This window comes from Panthera tigris, chromosome A3 (genome assembly GCF_018350195.1).
Source record: "Panthera tigris isolate Pti1 chromosome A3, P.tigris_Pti1_mat1.1, whole genome shotgun sequence".
NCBI classification, from domain to species: Eukaryota; Metazoa; Chordata; class Mammalia; order Carnivora; family Felidae; genus Panthera; species Panthera tigris.
The window spans coordinates 109,666,945-109,685,914 of NC_056662.1; the positions used below are offsets into that span (position 1 = coordinate 109,666,945).

Consider the following 18,970-nt stretch of genomic DNA (forward strand, 5'->3'; position numbering starts at 1 on the left):
AAGCAAGACGAGAGCCTCTCCCGGTCCTTCCAGAGTAGACAGGTGCCATGGTGGTGAGGGAGCCCGGGGCTGAAGTCACAGAGATGCTAGGGTTGTCCAGAACTGCTTGGGTGGAACCTTTGCACAGAGACCTGTTCCTTGGCCATGTACTCTTCTTCTCCCTAGTAGGATGCCTTTAGGTTACCTTGCTTTCTCATGGTCACTATCACTTTCATGACAGAGCTCACATGAGAGCATTGCAGAATCCGCCAAGATTTCTTCCTGGAGGTCCTTGGCACCAGCCATAGGCAATAGGGAACCGCTTACAACCCAGATGATTAGAACTGAGAGATGAACTTTAGTTGCTGCTCACTGAGGTCCTGTGTTTGCTGTATGGATCTCAGCGGGTCCCTGGGCAAAACTGGTACTGTCTGAGTCACTATTTCATACAACACAGGAATACTAGAGGTAGGTCTTCTGCCTGATCTAACAACGGATCAGGTGATGGGTTATCAGACTGGGTAATGTCGCATACAATACACCAATCACATAGCAGACCAAATCAAACAGAATATACTTGTTTTCTATTCATCTTTTCACTGATCCCAGGTGAGCTACATTGCTTCTGGAAAACAGATAGGTTTCCTAATCAGTTAAGAGAAGCCCTTTGTAAGGTTGCCTCCTGGCAGCTTATGAGGAGGAATTATTATAACATAAAAGCACTTATGTATAAACAGTTTTGATGTGAAATTTGATTTGTTAGAAATTTGAAACTGAATATGAAATTTGTTAGACTGTGCTATTGAACTCAAGCAAAGTCCAATTTTTAAGATAATTAGGCAAAAACATTAATGGAATAAAAATGACCTTTAAATAAAATTTGAAGATGAACTGTCTCCTTGATCCTCATGCCCAGTGACCAGATCATGTGAATTCTTCCTTGGTAGTGACTTCTTTTGCAAAGCATTCTTGCCCATTTTTCTTAAACGGTCCTTGACCACCTTGAATCTTTGGGCAAAAACCATCAATACTATTTTGCTGCCCGTGGAAAAATTTCAGAATCCTTAAGGCCTTTCCCAATCCCCTCCACAGGACTTCTGGGCTCGCCAATATTGCTCCTGGCACTTTTCAAATGCATGTCATCTTGCACACTTGGCTTGTAGCATTTCCCACACCTGGAACCCTCTTTCTTATATCTGTGTAAATGTTACTACTTGTCAAGGCCCCAGTTTCAGTCAGATCTTCATCTACCTCCTGGAATATATATTCCACAAAAGTAGGGATTGTTGTCTGCTTTGTTTACTGCTGATCAAAAATGTCTGCTGAATGAATGGATGGATGAATGAATGAACTGGTCCATTAGCAAATCTTATTAGTTTTATTTCCAAATCTGCTATTTCTCTCTACCTCCATCTTGGTCCAAGTCACCAACATTTCCTGTCTGGACTATTAACATAATAGCCACCTATCTTGTCTTCTTCCTTCCATGTTGCCCACCCTTTGCCCCAAGCTTTCCCCATTGGAGAGTCAGGGTGACTCTTAAAAAAAAATGTAATCACATTTCATCAGTTTCCTGATTAAAACCCTCATTGGCTTCTTATTGCCCTTAGGATAATGTCCAAGCTCCTTGAGATGGTCTACAAGGCCCAAAGGACTTGGTCCCTGTACTCCTGTCTACTTACTCTCCTACCACTGTTACTTGGTGATGAGAAGGTGCTAGGCAACAAAAGCCTAGAAGAAGGAGCCTTCAGACAGAAAGAAGAGCCAGTGCAAAAACTCTGATGTGGGAATGGGCTTGGTGGTTTGAAGAATATAAAGGAGGCCAGTGTGCGTAGAGAACAGTGGAGGAGGGAGAGAGAGATCTCTGATACAGACTGGGAGGTCAGCAGGGGTCAAATCACACGGGGACTAGATGAATTAATAATCCTGCCATAACCAAGATGTCAGAAATTGTTTTTGCTAGCCCTCTTTCCAGGACTGTACAATAGGTTTTTTTTCAGAAGAAATTTATTGACAAGCCTACTCGGGATAGAGGCTGAGCTTCCCAGGACCTGTGTGTGGGCTGAACTCTTCAGAGAGGCAAGGAGAAGCATCTATGTGTAAAAGGGGCTTGAGAGGGAGGTAGGGGCATGAGATGGTAAGGGAGAGAGAGCGAGGGTGAAATGAGGTGCTAGCAGAAAATTTTATGCTCTACAAGATGACCTCTTCTGTTGATCCTGGAAAGTCCATAGTAAAAGCTCCAAAATATGATAAAACATCAGATACAGGGAAGTTTCTTGTACAAGTTAGTAAAGTAGCTGAATCACAGGACAGGATGGAACAGGAAGGCCATTGCAACACAGGAGTGCCTAGGTAGAGAAATCATGAAGTTCACTGCAGATTCTCCAGAAATCATGGGGAATGCTCCAGACTTTTTAAAAGATTACAGAACTGGTATTTATACAGGTTTAATCTGGCATCTGAGGTTCCATGGTGGCCAAGCTAACACTGGGACGACATCACTCTAGATGATGGAATGACAGCATTGGTTAGAGGTGGGGCTGGATTTGAACTCTACCATGTCTGATTCTAACACTATACCACATTTTCCCTGAGACAAGCTTTTGCCAAGATGTGAAGGCTTGGGGTTAAAAATATTTTCCTTTGGTCATAAAAGATTCCTTAAGAAGACTTTATCAAGCGACATTGGAGGGAAACATAAGACATGTGATGGAAATTGTTTACAAAGGCAAACCCAGTAGAGAGCATGTGCCTCAACAGGTAACTCCAAGCTCAAGCTTTAAGCACTTCTTAAAAACTCTGTAAAGGTTGGTCCTTCTAACCAGGCTTCCATATGCTATGGAAGGACAGCGATGAAGGAGTGACTGGAGAACAGAGGTTAATCTATCTGTGGCAACACAGCTTTTGGGCAGCTGCAAAAGTTTGTGTCTCTACAAATAACCTATTTTTAGTTTTCAAAGGACTCTAATACACATTTTTTCTTTCACTTGAACCCTACAAAACCTTGAGAGGTATATTATTTCTACATTTCAGAGAAGTGAGTTGACTTGCCCAAGCCCAAGTACTAAGTAAGTGGCAGAGGTAGGACCCGCACTCAGGTCTCTGGCTCTAAAGCCAAAGTTTTGCCGCTTCCACCTGTTTACTTCTTCCGTAACTGAGAGAAAGAATTAAATTACTCTTCCCTAATCTAATCCTAAGGGTTTTCCTGAACTCAGAGGTCACTGGCAACCACCAGTGGGTGAATATTTCTTGAAAATTTGTGTGTGTGTGCGCGCGCGTGCACTCATCTGTGCATTTATCCCATTGCTTTCCTGTTATTTCTGACAAGTGCCATGGTAGAGTTTGCTCAACTAAAAATCTGCAACACAGAGAGTGCACCTCCCTTCTCACTCCCACCTCAGAAGGAGGGCTAGAAAGTGAATCCTCTTCCTGTTTCGTGGTCTGAGAAAGGGCACACACACCATTCTGTGTGGAGAACACACTGGTGTTGGTACCAGGTGTCTAAGAAGCAAGCAAGCACTGAAGGTTACTCACAAGTTGCTACAGCTAACAACACGTGAGCCTACTCGGGAAGCTGTGTGTGTGTTCTGCCCAAATCCGACAACCACCCAGAGCTGTCTCTTCATCAGTGTCCAATGCACTAAATAACCAAGTCCCAGAACAATTACCTCTTCATGCCCAAGGCAGTACCTCTGGGAATCATCAACCTTTCAAGGTTGATTGCAAAAATCTTTCCATGCCTTACAAGGTATTAAGGTTAACTTATTGGAAGGAACCATGTGGATTAAAGGTTGTACATTTCACTGCAAGTTAAGACTATTTTAACAGACTCAACGTAATGGAAATATTTCAGAATGTAGCTTTACTGCCCTGGAGAATATCTCACTGTTACTTATCCTACTGATTGTTATCTTCATTGTGTAGACAGCTCAGGAAACTCTGAGGGTCCCTATCATCTAATGAATGGCAAAGAACAAAGCTTCTCCACCTGGCCTTGTCTAGTCCTAACCCATTTCCCAGCTGCATCTCCCATGACTCCCCCACACTTAAACCGACCGCATCACTCACTGTTTCCTGACATCATCTTCCACTTTTTCCCCAGGATGTCTGGGCTTAGTCTACCTAGAAAATCCTCCCACATACCTCTGCCCTACTTTCAGTTCGTGTCCTACCTCGAATGCTTCTTCATCAAAGCAGTATGAATCTTTTTTTAAATTTTTTTTAACGTTTATTTATTTCTGAGACAGAGACAGAGCATGAACGGGGGAGGGTCTGAGAGAGAGAGGGAGACCCAGAATCTGAAACAGGCTCCAGGCTCCGAGCTGTCAGCACGGAGCCCGACACAGGGCCTGAACTCACGGACCATGAGATCATGACCTGAGCCAAAGTCGGACGCTTAACCGACTGAGCCACCCAGGCGTCCCAGTATGAATCTTATTCATACATCCCTTGTTATTCTTATGTAATCATTTGCCACATTTTGCTTTATTTTACAGTGGGTTTTGGATGTTGTTTTTGTTGTTGATTTGTCCATCCATTCAACAAATACTCAATGAGCACTCAATGAGTCTTCATGTTGCTTTTGATCTAGATGGCAAGACAGACTCTATAAAAAAGCTCTTCTAAGAATGTGGGATAAGTACAGAGCAGAGAAGTGTAGTGCACATAGGAGCCATATAAACTCGTTTAGTGTGTGTGTGGCAGTGGGAATTAGGTCCAGGAGGTCTCCCCTTTGCATAATTTAATTTTATCTTCTACAAGATTGGGTGCTCACTGAAGTCAGGGACTCTGCAGGATGGATGGCTGGTAACATGTTGCATGGAGCTGATCATGGCTCTCACCTGTGTGATGCCATCTCGCCTGAACCCACTTTTAAGGGAAGCCATTGCTTCTGAGGCTCTTCTGAGGCTTCCTTACATGTAGAAAAGCTATGGGGGAGACTTTATAACTTAAAAGATTTTTTCCCTCCTTTACAGACACTGCCTGGCAGGGATTGTTCCAGAGATGCTGGTGGACATAATTTAAGGGGAAACATATGATGCGTTTGTTACAGTGTGGCCTGAAATGTTCATGAGTTGAAGACTAGGCTCTTTTTGAATGTGGAATCTACACATAGATGAAGTTAACAATTAAAATTCATAAAGTACAGTGACTGCCTTAGGAGAAGAGTCTTATGAATATACCCAAACCCTTTAATAATTATTTGTAGCCTACAACAATCGAGAAAAATGCCCCCACATTTTGGTCATTTGTTAGCAACTGCTTGAATAGGTTTGTACTGACTATGTCTACCACTGAGGTGCCTCTAAGTAAGGTCAGACCCATGGCTCCAAAACATATCAGGAAAATGAGAACCTTGAGAAATCACCTTTAAAAATAAACTTGGTGAAACTCTCATTGCATATAGTGTGGTAAGCTTTACCATGGACTATATAGTGGGTTGATTTATTGAGACATTAACTTAGGTTTATTCTGATTGTATTCCCCCCGCGCCCCCCCCCCTTACTATTCTAAGAAGGTAGTCAGGCCTTTGTCTTCTCCCACCTCTGGAATTCAAGGTTGCAAGAGAGAGGGCAGAGTTGTCCAAAGACAGCTCTCCCTCATGCATTGGGAATTCATTTCTCCAAATCCCCCTTGTTTGAGAGCACTGAGTTTGGTCAGCCCAAAGAGTGATGGAGAGGAAATGATCTTCCAAGACTGGGAAGGTGGGAGTGGGCAGGTAGGTCTCGGTGGGGGAAATGTCTCTGTTCCCTAATAGCTGCCTTGGAGGAAAATCATCTGGGAGCAATACCTGGTGTGGTGCCCCTCACGGTGAATCCTTAGTCCTGGGACTGCCGCCATCTTTCCCAAGATCCCACATTTCAGAAAACAATGGAGTGCCCAACTTCTACAGATAACATGGGCTTGGACACTGAGCAGGGCAGGGGAACTCCCTGAATACTGTAGATTGCATAAGCCTTCCAGGGACTGGAGCGGGGAGGGAGGAAGCCCCTGTAATGATGAAATTTTAATTTCTCAGCCCCTGGAAATTGGCAGTTTGGAGTCAGACTTGATTTGATTAGAAAATGAAGTGATGTGATAAGCCAAGCGTGCTGGAATTACATTGTGCCCAATACAATTGTGTACATGAAAGCAAAATATTAGCTTGAAATGAATGGTCATGCATAAGAGCGAGGAGTAAGTTTGTAAGAGCTTCTCCCATTTCTTTCTTTTTTTTTTTAACCTTTGCTTTCCCTTTTGTAAGACTCCCATGCCAGATTATTTTCAACATGTAATACCTTCTTGGTCTGAAGGGCCCCCAACGGAGATAAGTGATATCCATGAGGGCCTCTGGGGAGCCATAGGAAGACCAAAGAAATGGAAAAAGGAAAAGGAGATGAGAAGAAAAAGAAATGATAAAGAAGACGAAGGAGAGAAAGCAAAGTCTACATGTAGACAGAATAGATGCACTTGTATGGCACATGGCTTCTGGCCAGACCAAAGGAAGACACCCACGCTGGTTCCTCCTTTTCCTGTTCTCTCCACATCGCTTCTACTTTATTTCCTATTTGGTCAGCCCGTAGTCATCCCACACCCCTCATCTGTCTCCAGGCAACAGATACTTCGTTCCTAAGCCCTGGCTGGCTTGGCAGAAGGCACTAAGAAAGCATCTGGGGTTGAACCTCACACAGACCTGCATTTCCAATCTGGCTCTGCCAGCCTGTGGCACCAAGTCGTGGGCACTGAGTCAAGAGCAGCGCTGCATGGGTCGTAGGGGTCAGTGTCCACTCACCAAAACTCTCAGATTACTTTCTTCTTGTTAGCCTTGAATGGGCACTGGTGCCAGCGGAGGGCTGGCCCGAAGAGGGCCCAGCGGGCACTGATGAGTACCCATGGTTTTACAATCATGTCTGAAAGTACCCCTGATCTGGGATGTCTGTCTACTTCATGGGTTCTCAAATTTCACCAGGCACTGGGATTACAGGAGGGCTTGCTAAAACATGGATGGCTGGGCCCCGGCGCTCGCATGTCTGATGTCAGCAGCCTGGGCGGGGTGGGGCAGAAGGCCCCAGGTGCTGCTGGTGCGGCTGGTGCGGCTGGTCCAGGAGCACACTGTGAGCATCACTGACCCAATTCGTTCTCACACCGAGGCCAAAGTGATTGGTTTAAAGTCTTGCTTTTATGATTTCCCTTTTCTGCCTAAAACCCTTTAGTAGCTCCCTACAAGATACATTTTGGGGTGTCAGCTGAGCTGGAAATGAAACAACATCTTCCTTGGGGAAGAGGAAGGAGACCACCTCCTCCTTTTTGAGCGTCTCCTGGGAATATGGGCTCCAAAAAGGCCCACCTTTTGATCTTATGATGCAAGGCCTTCAGCCTTCTGACCTGTGGATCCGTAAATACTTACTTCTAGAAGGAGCTCGGGGCTGTCCAGGTATAGGGGAGACAACCACGGAGTCCATGCATTCATCTCTCAAGGAGATGAGAGAAGATGTAATTGTCGTGCCTCCTACTTCACTGTAGACCTTCGTGTGAAGTGCTGGGCAGACTCAGTAGACGCTTTCACTGTACCCGTACATGCGTGTAAATCCGTGCCCTCACCAACAAACTGCATGCTCTCTCCTCTCTCTCCATTTGTCGGCAGAAGGAGTTTTGTGTTTTTTCAAATTTTTTTTTTTTTTCTTGGCAGGATGGTCTTATTTCCCCAGCACAACCCTAACTACTTTATTCTTCTCTGAGAACCACCCTGCCGCCTGGGATGATGCAATTAGGTTCTCTCTCCCAGGAATGTGGAGTCAGTATTGACAGACACCTTGTGCACAGAGTGGGTAAAGGGAGGGGGAGAGGGAGGACCAGGGAGAGAGAGGGAGAGGGAGACAGTGAGGCAGACATGCATAGAGAAGCAGAGGTACTCATTCTTGGGGCCTTTTGTCTGGGGTGCGGTTCCAGCAAGTTCCAGCTACCAACCCCCCACCCACGTCCTGCCAAAATCCCTTTTGGAGTTATGCTGATTGCAACCAAAATAATGTGCGCTGAGATATTCCCATAGCCCTCATAAGGAAGTCCAGATTCCCCGGCACGGTAACAAAGCTCTCCACGATCCCACGCCTGTTTAGTCCTTCACCTCCTATCTCAACACCTTCACTTCCTACTCTATGTTTCAGTCACATCAAACTACTTTTTAGCTCTTTCCACTCTTCAGGCCTTAAGCGTGCTGTTTTCTCTCTGCTTGCATCCCTCTCTTCTCACCTTTGCCTGGTCTATACCTAGTCGGTCTCCACGTATCAGTGTAGGTGTGGTGCTTCCTCCAGGAAGCCCTCCCAGATACACAGCTCTTCTCCACATTCTTGGAGTACCTTTAGCTGCCTGGTGACTTGCCTTTCTTTCTCCCTAGATTTTGAGCTCTGTGAGGGCAAAGACTGAGTCTCAATCGCTGTTGTATCTGGGTGTCTAACATAGAAACCGGTACTTGGTGGGCACTCAATAAATACTGATAAAATGAATGGAGTGCCTCTTTGCCATCAGGCACCTACCCCAGTGGCAGACTGACAACAGCGAAAAGAAAACATGAAAATGACTTTGGCCTCAAGCTATATAGACTGTCATTTGGAAATACTCCTGAGGTAAAGAATCAGACATTGCCATGGTTTGGGAATATCTTATTACCTTCACTGTATCCCCATCTCCCTACCCCCCTTATTTCATCATTGTGCCAGGGTTTCTAACTAGAGAAAAGGCCTCTTGCGTGTATTGATTCAAATGTGCTGCATCACCAGGGAGATTTCGAGTATAAGGTTAGAATTTAGCATATCAGAAATCTAATCCATTTGAGATCTCTCAAAGAGGTTTGCCTTTGGGTCATTTAGCACAGGCTTTCATAGTCACTGACAACTGTTGTCATGGTAATCATGGAGCCTTTCATGATTTTTGTAGATGAGTTAATGAAGATACTGGAAACAGCCCAAAGGAATTCATACTTGGGTATGCGTTTGTCTCCATATTAACCCAATCATTGTTTTGAACACACATCTGCCCCTGGGCTGATTCTCTTGGCTCTTGGTATCGACAGGAATAAATAAACAACTGATTCCTTTTTAGGATTTTAGGCTTGGAGGCTGTGGATGGCTGCTCTTTTGGTCTCATTTCAACAGGAAATCCCACATGGAGGGTTTAAAGGAACAGAAGGGAAAAAGAATGGTGTGTGAAGCAAATATCTTTCTTTTATTTCAAATTATTAATGTTGCTGATTGCCAGCATCTAAATTTAATGCCTATGAAGAAGTTTCAGTTGTGGGAAGCGCAGAACATTGACTATATCTACAGCATTTCTTTCATGGTCCTTTATAAATATACCTTCACTTAGGCCTCCATCAAATGCACAAATTTAGATCCAGATATCTGAGCGTGTTTACAGTACTGGAGTGGAGACTTTCCATCTATGTCCTGTCCTGCTAGTGATTTCCCAATATCCATTCCTCCTTCTTTCCTGTAATACAACCCCTTACTTTTAGCTAGGCATGTGGATGCTTGAAATCAAGACATTTCCCATTCTTCCTTAAAGCTGGCCAATGATATTTAAGTAGAAGTGGTGTATTTAACTTGCTGGACTTATCTTTAAAGGGGTGGGTATGTGTCCTTCTTCATCTCTTCCTGCTGACAGGAATGTGGATGTGATGGATGGAGCTGGGGCACCCATTCTGGGCAATGAGTTGAGAGCCATGTTGAGGAGAGCAGAATGACAACACAGAAGGGGTCCAGGTCCCTGGAGACTATAAACCTTCCATAAAAGCCCAAACTGACTATGTTTACAGGAGAAAGAAGCTTTGCTCCTATTTAAGCAATTGTTATTCTGGGTTTTCTGTCATCTAATTTTAACTGATCTATTATCCAAAAATGAAATTTATTTTTCCTCTTTCCACTGATTAGGTGTGAAACCTTATGCACTTTTCTGTGAGATTTACCTTCTTATCCCAGAGCATGCTGGAAGGTGAACATGTTTGCATTAGCCAGACTCAATTTTCTGGTATGGAGAATTGAGACACCATTTCAATGGCAAGAAACTACCTACTCCAGCTTAGCCATAGAGACTTAGTGTTGCCCAGCCTTTGTATGTGCATTTTGAAGTTTTCCAATGTGATGGGACCACATATCTTTTACCCTAAAATCAGTGCTCCTATTTCAGATGCTTTTGTGGAATGAAGTAGGTGGTAAATAATAATTACTACTAATTAGTCTGAATGCAAAGTAACTGAAGGAAGACCAAGAAACCCCAAACCTTCCAAATTATCTGAAACAAGTAATAACAGCCCAATACACGGGGAGATACAAGTCTTATGCTAGTAAGGAACTGCAGTTTTACTTACTGAACTTGGGCCTTTTAATCTTCTTTGTCACGTCTTTATTTGAATGTATTCCAGTCGCCAGCAAAACTACATGAAAAAAAAAAATTGAAGAAAACCTAATCAATATCATTTTACCTAAACACTTTCCTTTGACTCTTATCTTTGCTTCAATCCCATGTTAAAATATTCTCGTTGATGGAACTAATTTTCCCTTAAATGAAGGTCGGGGAAATAAGACGATTAGTTTGTGTTTTTGTCTTCCGCGGAAACAGGCCTTTCAAAAACATCTCTTGGATACCTGCCCTTTGCTTTTCTTCACATTTCACCGCATCAACTCCCCTCTCTCCAATTTCCAAAGGAGGAAATGTGGGCCTGGAGAAGCCTACTCTTTGCTTGGTGCAGAAATAAATGATGGAGGAAGGATGAGCACCGAGCTCTTCTGGCGCTCTTTCCTCCGGTCCACACTCCGTTTCCAAATGGCTAATTCCCCGCTAGTCGGAGAACTCCATGCGCATGCGCATGCCTGTGTGCTTTTGTGCATGTCTGCGCATGTGCATGCGAGTGACAAAGGGAGGGCTGGCAGGGAAAGGTAAACTAGGAGGAGGGGGGCTGGGGAGAAGAGGGGGACTGGTCGCAGGGTCTTAGGTGTGACCTAGGTGTCCCCTGTTGGTGCAGCACCTGGTTCTGTGCCCCATCAAGGCCAACTGCAGGTAGGTGACCTTTCCCCTCAGAAACAGGAATAGAACAGCTTTTGGAGACGGCTGTCTTCAGGAGGTGTAACACCAGAGGAAGGAGGGGGAACTCTCTCCTTTTTAATTTGAAGTCACGTTACCAGTTTGAGCCTTGTGTTTTTAAAAAATAACATTGGCCAGGGGCGCCTGGGTGGCGCAGTCGGTTAAGCGTCCGACTTCAGCCAGGTCACAATCTTGCGGTCCGTGAGTTAGAGCCCCGCGTCAGGCTCTGGGCTGATGGCTCGGAGCCTGGAGCCTGTTTCCGATTCTGTGTCTCCCTCTCTCTCTGCCCCTCCCCCATTCATGCTCTGTCTCTCTCTGTCCCAAAAATAAATAAAAAACGTTGAAAAAAATTAAAAAAAAAAATAACATTGGCCAGTTTTTCTTATTTCCAAAATAGTACACGTTCCTCACTGAAGGATGTAAAAAACACAAAGAACAGTAAGGAAAATATAAATATAAATATAGATGAACACAAGAGTATAATATTTTTGTTTTTTTTTTTCTGTATGTGTACTTATTCATGCAGGTGCTCAAACAAACCTTTGATCATGCTCACACCGTTTACAATGTTTTATAACTTATTTCTACTTGAGGATATATACAAACACTTTTTCATGTCACATTAAATGTGCCTCTCACAATAATTTTAAGTGTGGGCAAGGTATTGCACTGTATGGATGTATCAGAATTTAGCTAACATCTGATTTAATATAAATTGCTTCATCTCCACACGGATCCTTTGTTATTTCCTTTAAATAAATTTCCAAACAGGATTTCTTGTCTGAGAGACATGCCCACTTAAAATTTCAATATGTATTGTGAATATTTCTCATAGCATTTTTTTTATTAGCAATGTCTGAAAACGCTCATGTCTCTACCAATGCAAATTCTACCTGCAGATAGAAAAGCAGTGTTTTCCCTTCAAAAGGCTGGTCAATTCTCCATTCTCCTTCCTTCCTCTCTAGGCCTCCCTTCTACTCTACCCACCCAAAGCTGGTACTGTTTCACGTGTCTCTATTTTAGCCACGTTTTTGAGAAGCTCACTTTGTGGATGGGTTTGGGACTCCAGAGGTAAACATGGAGAGATAGAGTAATCAAAATAGTCATTCTACTTCCTGCCGTGTGTGTGTGTGTGTGTGTGTGTGTGTGTGTGTGTATAACACAACTCAGATCCTCAATGTAAGCATACATGGACTTAGGAATTCTTGAATTGGCAACTACCTTTGAAGGAAAATGTCACCAGCACTCATTAAGAAAACTTTGTATTTATCTTGTGATTAGCTAGTCTGCACCAATGGTACAGCCCTTGAATTATCCCCAGTTTCGACCTTTAATGTTAAGCGGAGGCCTGCACAGTTGACATACCATATCCTGCAAGAACAGACACATGAAAGAGAACTGAATGAGACCCAGAAGTCGAGCCAGGTGGAATGAAGGCAGACATTTTTTACGTGTTATTTACTTCTGGGGTTTGGGTGGGTGTGAGTGTCCTGGAGGTCTAATTTTTATAGTAGTCTCTGTGTCATTTAACTCTGTGCAAAGACACATCTTCATTTTATCCACGAAAACAACGAGCCCTAGAATATTTAAAAAAAAAAAAAAGCAAGTACTAAATAAGTATATAGAAGAAAATTAAGCAAGTAGAAGGAGTAAATGAAATAGTAAGTAATACATTTGGGTATCAATATTTGTGGAAAACCAAATACTGTCCTCCCAGGTCTGTGTGCCTGTGGCGAGTGGTTTACAAGTCTCTGTATCATTAGGACTATAAATACTTCGGTAAGACCACCCCATCACTCGCATTTGCTCCCCCATGACCCTCCAGGCTGAAAACATGCATAACTGGGCTCAGTTTGACCACAGTGGTTAATAAAGTCATTATTTTCAATGGAACGCAGAGGCCCTCTCCTTGGCTTAGACGCTTGTTAATTAAAACTCTCCAGAAACCACTCCTCAAGGGGAGGGCTGGTCAATAAGGCTGCAAATGTGCTTGTGCCCTGGAGCAAGTCTTCATTCCTCATATATAAGGCTTCCCTCCCTGCACTGGAAATGGTGAATTGACTGTTGAATTTGGGAAAGAGAAAAATCACTCTTGTGTTGCCTTTCTTAGGAAGTCAGGCAGAGCACGGGGATGGATGACCAATAAGGGATAGATGGCCAATGCTCACTTCCGAGGACAAAGTGGACCACAGGTCTGAAAGCCAATCCCTTCTGTAGGAGTAGCTAGTCACCAGGCTATGGAGGCCATTAGTGTCTAGAAGACCTGACGATGTTAAATCTAGAGGCCAAAGTTCCAAGGCAATCATGGTTTATGAAATTTGTTGCAATTTTCAATTGTTGAAAATTCAATATTCTAGTTTTGAGTAACGTTGAATAAAGGGAATACGGTTCTCACCTTTTGATAGTAGTGCTTGAAATTACCAAACCAACGAACTGTTGATATTACTTTTTCAAAGAAAAGATTTCCCCCCACTTCTCACTCTCTTCCTCTTTAGAGTAGCCATGAGTACAGTTGAGAGGGCTGAGGTGTGATTGTTTTAAAATTCAATTTAAATACATTATCATCCAGATAGCTTATAGATAAATACAAATGAGTTGGCTTAAAACGATGTTCGGTCTCATTAATGACAAGAAATGCAAGGTAAAGCCAAACATGATAGTTTCTCTTATCATGTCAGTAAATATTGAATACAAGATTATACTTAATCTTGGCATGGATTTGAGATGATGGCATTTAGGTACACTGCTGGTGAAGTCTAAGCAGGTACAGTCATTCTGGAAAGCCATTTGGCAATATATGTCAGTAGCCTTAAAAATATTTCTATTCTTTGTCCTAGAAAATATGCCCCTAGGAATATATCCCAAGTTATAATTAGAGATGAAGATAAAAAGTGAGGTAAACAAATGTCCATTACAGCATTATATATAATGGCAATCTGGAAATAATGAAATGTTGGAAATATCCCAACATTGGGGGTATCCTGAGCATTTATTACAAATGATGTGTTAAAGAATATTAAACGGCAAGTGCTCAGTTCTAAACTTCAGAATGATTCTGACAAAGTTAGAATATATGCAGAGAGAAATAACATAGCAAAATGTTAATGATGGAATTATCATTTCTATTTTCTATATTTTCCCCATTTTATAGTGTATTCCATATATGTATTCCATATTTTATATAGGATATGTTTCTTTTACAATTAGAAAAAGACAAAATATTTTATAATTGGGTCATGGTGAAATCATATAGGCTTATGATAATGCAAAGTCCATTCCAAAATCATTGGTATGATTAATAGGCACTTGTGTCCCAGTTCTCCCTATCAATAATGAATTATAATCAGAATTCACTTACTTTCAAGAAAAGACATGAAGGGCCAGAACATCTAATCAATGACCAAATCAGGAAGTACTTACTGAAAACTTATTGTGTGCCCAGAACTTTTATGGAAGTGCCTCGTTTTAGCCCATAAACTTTTTGATAGATCCCTTCATGACCCCTGAAGACACTAACTCCGGTGGTGTTGACAAAAACTCTCTCCTTGACCAAACTTTAATTCAACTCCTCCAGACCCTCTTCCCAGCTGGCCTTTGAGTGTGGGCTTCATTGTCTCTCCTTGTTGATTCTGCATCACTCGGTTTTCGCAAGAATCCTGTTTAGAGAGAATTCTCCACCCTTGATACCTGATCGCCCTGGTCTGCCTTTAGCAAGAACCCCCCACCCTTGATGTCTTCACTCAGTAATTTCCATCCACTGACCCATGCGACTTGCTGCTTGGATAGAAATCTCCATGTTCCTTGTTGTATTTGGATTTGAGCCCAGTTCTATAGTGCGGTGTCCTCTACTGCAATAGTTCCTGATTACAATCTGTTTTTACCTCTTTAAACACTATCCAGCTCTGGTTCTCTTTAAGTGTCCACAATGCCTTCCTGAAAACTGATTTACGAGGCAGGTCATTTGAAAGCAGTTCAAATTTCCCCCATGCTTTAATTTGGGATTATGTTCTCAATGAAACATCTGGCATTAAATAAATCAGAGCTTCATAGCAAAGACAGGACAACTTACTCTCTACAAACATATAAATCATACAGTTATGCTTCAGATCACGAATATTAAAGCTGGGAGGAGCTTTGCAGGTTATCCTTTTATTTTATAAAAAAGAAACAAAGTTCAGGGTTAACACCTTGCCTAAGCGGCAGTTATTTGGGGGCAGAAGTTGGAACCGGAACGCAAGTTTGGTGGCTACTGTCTTAGCCCATGTATACCACTTGCTCCCCATAGGTGCCGTTGTTGAGTTTGACGCCGTCTTCAGGTAGGTAGAGTCAGAATTGAGTTAAATTACAGGACATTCAGCTGGTGTTGGGGAATCACTTCGTGTGGTGAAAAAACCCACACATCAGAATTGGGTACAGAGTTGGACTCTGATACCTTAGAAATCCAGCCTCCCTAAGGAGAACAGTTTATTTCACGGTTATTCTTGAGTGCCTGTGGGATGTGTCAAGCACTGGCAATGCACCAGCTCTTGCCCTCAATGAGTTCACAGCTTTGGGGGACCTGGGCCAGTGGCAAGGCAAATGCCACGCAGCTATGATGAGAATCAATACAGGGTGCAGTGGGACACTTAGAAAGATGGCCTGATCAGATGAGGGGCTGAGGGAAGCTTTCTGAGGACCAGTAGGGCTTGGGGAGGTATGGAGGCAAGAGGAAGAACATTCCAGGAAGGGGAACAGCATGGTCAAAGGCCTGGAGGGGAGAAATGATGTGAGTCTCAGGGGAATGAGAAAGTCAGTACTTTTCAGGTCCCTGGAACCCAGAGTGGACTCCGTGGGGAGCAAGGAGCACAGAAGACAACAAAGTGCCCAACAAGCAAGGCACTTTAATTGATATGGACCCCATCTCAAAGACAAAGGGGGAAATACTGAGGAGTTTAACTCAAGAGTGGTGATCAGACATGGGCTTTAGAGAGATTGGGGTATGGTCGAGAAGGAGTTAGAGGGGTCAGGATTTGGGGCAGGGAGGCTGTCATGGGTACCAAGGAGCATGACAGGGAAATGGTCCTGGGATGGAGACCAGCAGATGAACAAGAGAGATGCCAGGGAGGCAGACGTGTGAGGACACAGAGAGGGGATTTTGTGACAGGAGTCTCCTTTGTCTACTTCGATTTCTCACTTTCTGAATGAGTAGCCCTGAGGGGAGAGAGTTTTGCAGAAAGGCAGGCTGAGTCAGGCTGGGACCAGGAAGGACAGTCAAGTCTTCCTTCTTGGTTCTGTGATGCAGGGGACATGCTGAGTATGAAATGGCCTCAGGGTTTGCTTGTTTTGTTTGTTTTACAGTCACTAAAGCCTTCTTATTTCTGACTCTCTACCTGCCCTAAATAAGAAACCTGCTAACAGGCGAGTGATTGTGGGAGGGGGCAGCCTCTCAAAGGACAAGGTCCAAGTGAAGGAGCCCGAGTTTCCCAGGTGACTATCCTTCAGCAGGTTGGTGGGGGAGTCTGGACCAGAACCCATGTGAACCCTCCGACTCCCAGTCTAGTCTCCTTCCACCAGGTGAAAGCCCTCTTGCCTTCTCAGCCGTGTTACCTCTTTCTCTTCCATTTACCAGCTCTGCTGTGTAGACGCCCTCTGCACAGACCTTGAACATTGAGACGATGTTATGGGTTTAATTTTGTCCATCCTAGATTCATATGTTGAAGTCCCAGCCCCCAATACCGAATATGACCTCATTTTGAAATAGGCTGCTTGCAGATGTAATGATTTAAGTTCTGATGCGGTCCTACTGGACTAGGTTGGGCCTCTAATCCAATATGTTGGGTTATAAGTGTTATAAGAAGGGGGAAATTTGGGCGCACACACAGATGCACACACAAAGGGGTGTGACGTTAAGAAGTGCCAAAGATGGCCCGCAAACAACCAGAAGCTGAGAGAGAGGCACGGAACAGACTCTCCACCACAGCCCTCTGAAGGAACCAAGCCTGCTGACACTCTGAGTTTGGACTTCTAGCTTTCAGGACAGTGAGCGAATAAAATCTTGCCATTTGAAGCACCCCCCACCCCCACCCCCACCCCCAGTTTGTGGTATTGTGTCGTGGCAGCCCTAGTGAACAGATAGACTGCCTGAAAGGGCTTTGCACACTTCCCTGGCATTAGTATCACAGCCATCCGTGGGGGTCATCCAACATGGTTGGGGTGCAGTGGGGTTGAAATTACGAGAAGATTACCCTTGGGATTAAAGCTAAACCCGTCAACCCTCTTCTCTCTTCTGGGCGAGCTGCTGCTCCTCCAGAGCCTGCCCAAAATTGTGTTCCCTGCTGATAATGGGTAAGGGTTTCATCTCTAAAAGTATGGGTCACCAGTGGTTACAAGTAAGGTCATGTCAGTGATAATAATTTTTTTTTTTTTGAGGAATAAGAAACAAGAATGTTCCCAAATTCAGAATCCGTAAATGTGCTCTATCTGCAATGTTGGCTAGTTGCTGAAGAATGCACAGATATGTGCATATAGATGTGCGTAATATGTACAAACATGTAATACATACATTTGCCTTATACAAAAATATATACACACTTACATCCTGAATTCCATCCACAGTTAACATTCTCACTGAAACTTCCCTCCAAACTATGTATCATAAAAAGATACACTGTACTGTTTACACGCACTGTCTTGGTTTAAACCTTTTCTTGGCAAGATTCTTTGGACTTTAGGAAAATGTTAAAAGTGTATCCAGATACACATATAAAAGTACTTACCAAGGAACATTTCAATAACAGATGCCTTCATAGTGAGGACAACAATCCCCATAAAAATCAAAATGGCACCCTGGAGAGGAAGAAACAATAACACCGTCACATTTCAGCCAAGAGTTCTGAAATTGGACGCATGGAGTGGGGGAGCGGGGCGGGGAGGGCTGCCTCGTTTTGCATCGCTCCCTGGAGTCTCAGGATTCTAAGTGGCAGCTTGCTCTAAGGAGCCCACAGAGATGGCAGTGGCCAGCCTCACTGGTCCCCAGAACCCATGCTGGCCACTAGTCCCTATTCTTCACAGGTTTGGTCTTTACTTAGAACCGAAGACAAAGTAACTCCATAATTTCAGGAAGGTGCTCAACCAGCCTTTAAATTAGGACAAAAGCTACACTTATGATATTGAGAGAACATTTTTGGATTACAAGTAAACAATGCATTCCTCATTCAATAAATATTGATTAAATTCCCGTTATATGGCTAGGTATTATTAGGGAGGAAGTGATGGAAATGGAGCTAATAAAGGTTTCTTGTTCTTAAAAGACTTATATTTTAAAAGAAGTGGGAAGACATGTGTAGATATAAATAACCATAACATTAGTAAGTGTGCCAGGCTCCATAAGGGAATAGAAGAGGCGTGTGTAGACCAGTGGTTCTCAAACTTTGCTGCATATTAGTATCGTCTGCGAGTTTTAAGAGGCCCTGATGTCCGGGCTGCACCTCAGACTAATTGAATCAAAATCTCTTAAGGTGGGATCTAGCATTGTGTTTTTAAGAACTCCCCAGGTAATTTCAATGTGCTGACAAACTTGAGGACCCGTGGTTTAGAGCAAGACTTGCTAAATCTTACATGCATAGGAATTACCTGAGATTTTGTTAAGACGCAGATTCTAATCCAGTAGGTCTGGGATCCTGTCAGAGATTCCCCAGGAGGCCAGGGAATTTTAGAGAAAGGAGAGATAATGACAGCCATGGGGATAAGCGAAAGCCTCCTAGAGGTGGTAGCATTTGATCAACTTTGAAAGACCAACAGTTTGGACATGCAGAAATAGGGAGAAGTGACCCCAAGGTCACTTGGGGGAGGAACAGCACTGACAGGAGCTCAGAGGTTAGCATAGTGATGCTATCGATCTGTATGGGGTTTCCTCCTTCTCTTGAGGCTATGAGGAAACTCTAAAAGGTTTGTTCAT

The 18,970-nt window shown here is 43.5% G+C and overlaps 1 protein-coding gene across 3 annotated transcripts in view; it reads right to left on the reverse strand.

Annotated features, from left to right (window-relative positions):
- Nucleotides 1-18,970, reverse strand: part of VIT (vitrin) — a 109,854-nt gene that overhangs the window by 69,388 nt on the left and 21,496 nt on the right. For all 3 annotated transcript variants that reach the window (XM_042982175.1, XM_007082426.2, XM_042982176.1), the window contains exons 2-3: nt 17,790-17,859; nt 10,322-10,387 (exon numbers count right to left, since the gene is read on the reverse strand). In XM_042982175.1, coding sequence (XP_042838109.1) covers nt 10,322-10,387; nt 17,790-17,841 — 118 coding nt within the window. In that variant the 5' untranslated portion in view covers nt 17,842-17,859. The remainder of the gene's footprint in view (nt 1-10,321; nt 10,388-17,789; nt 17,860-18,970) is intronic.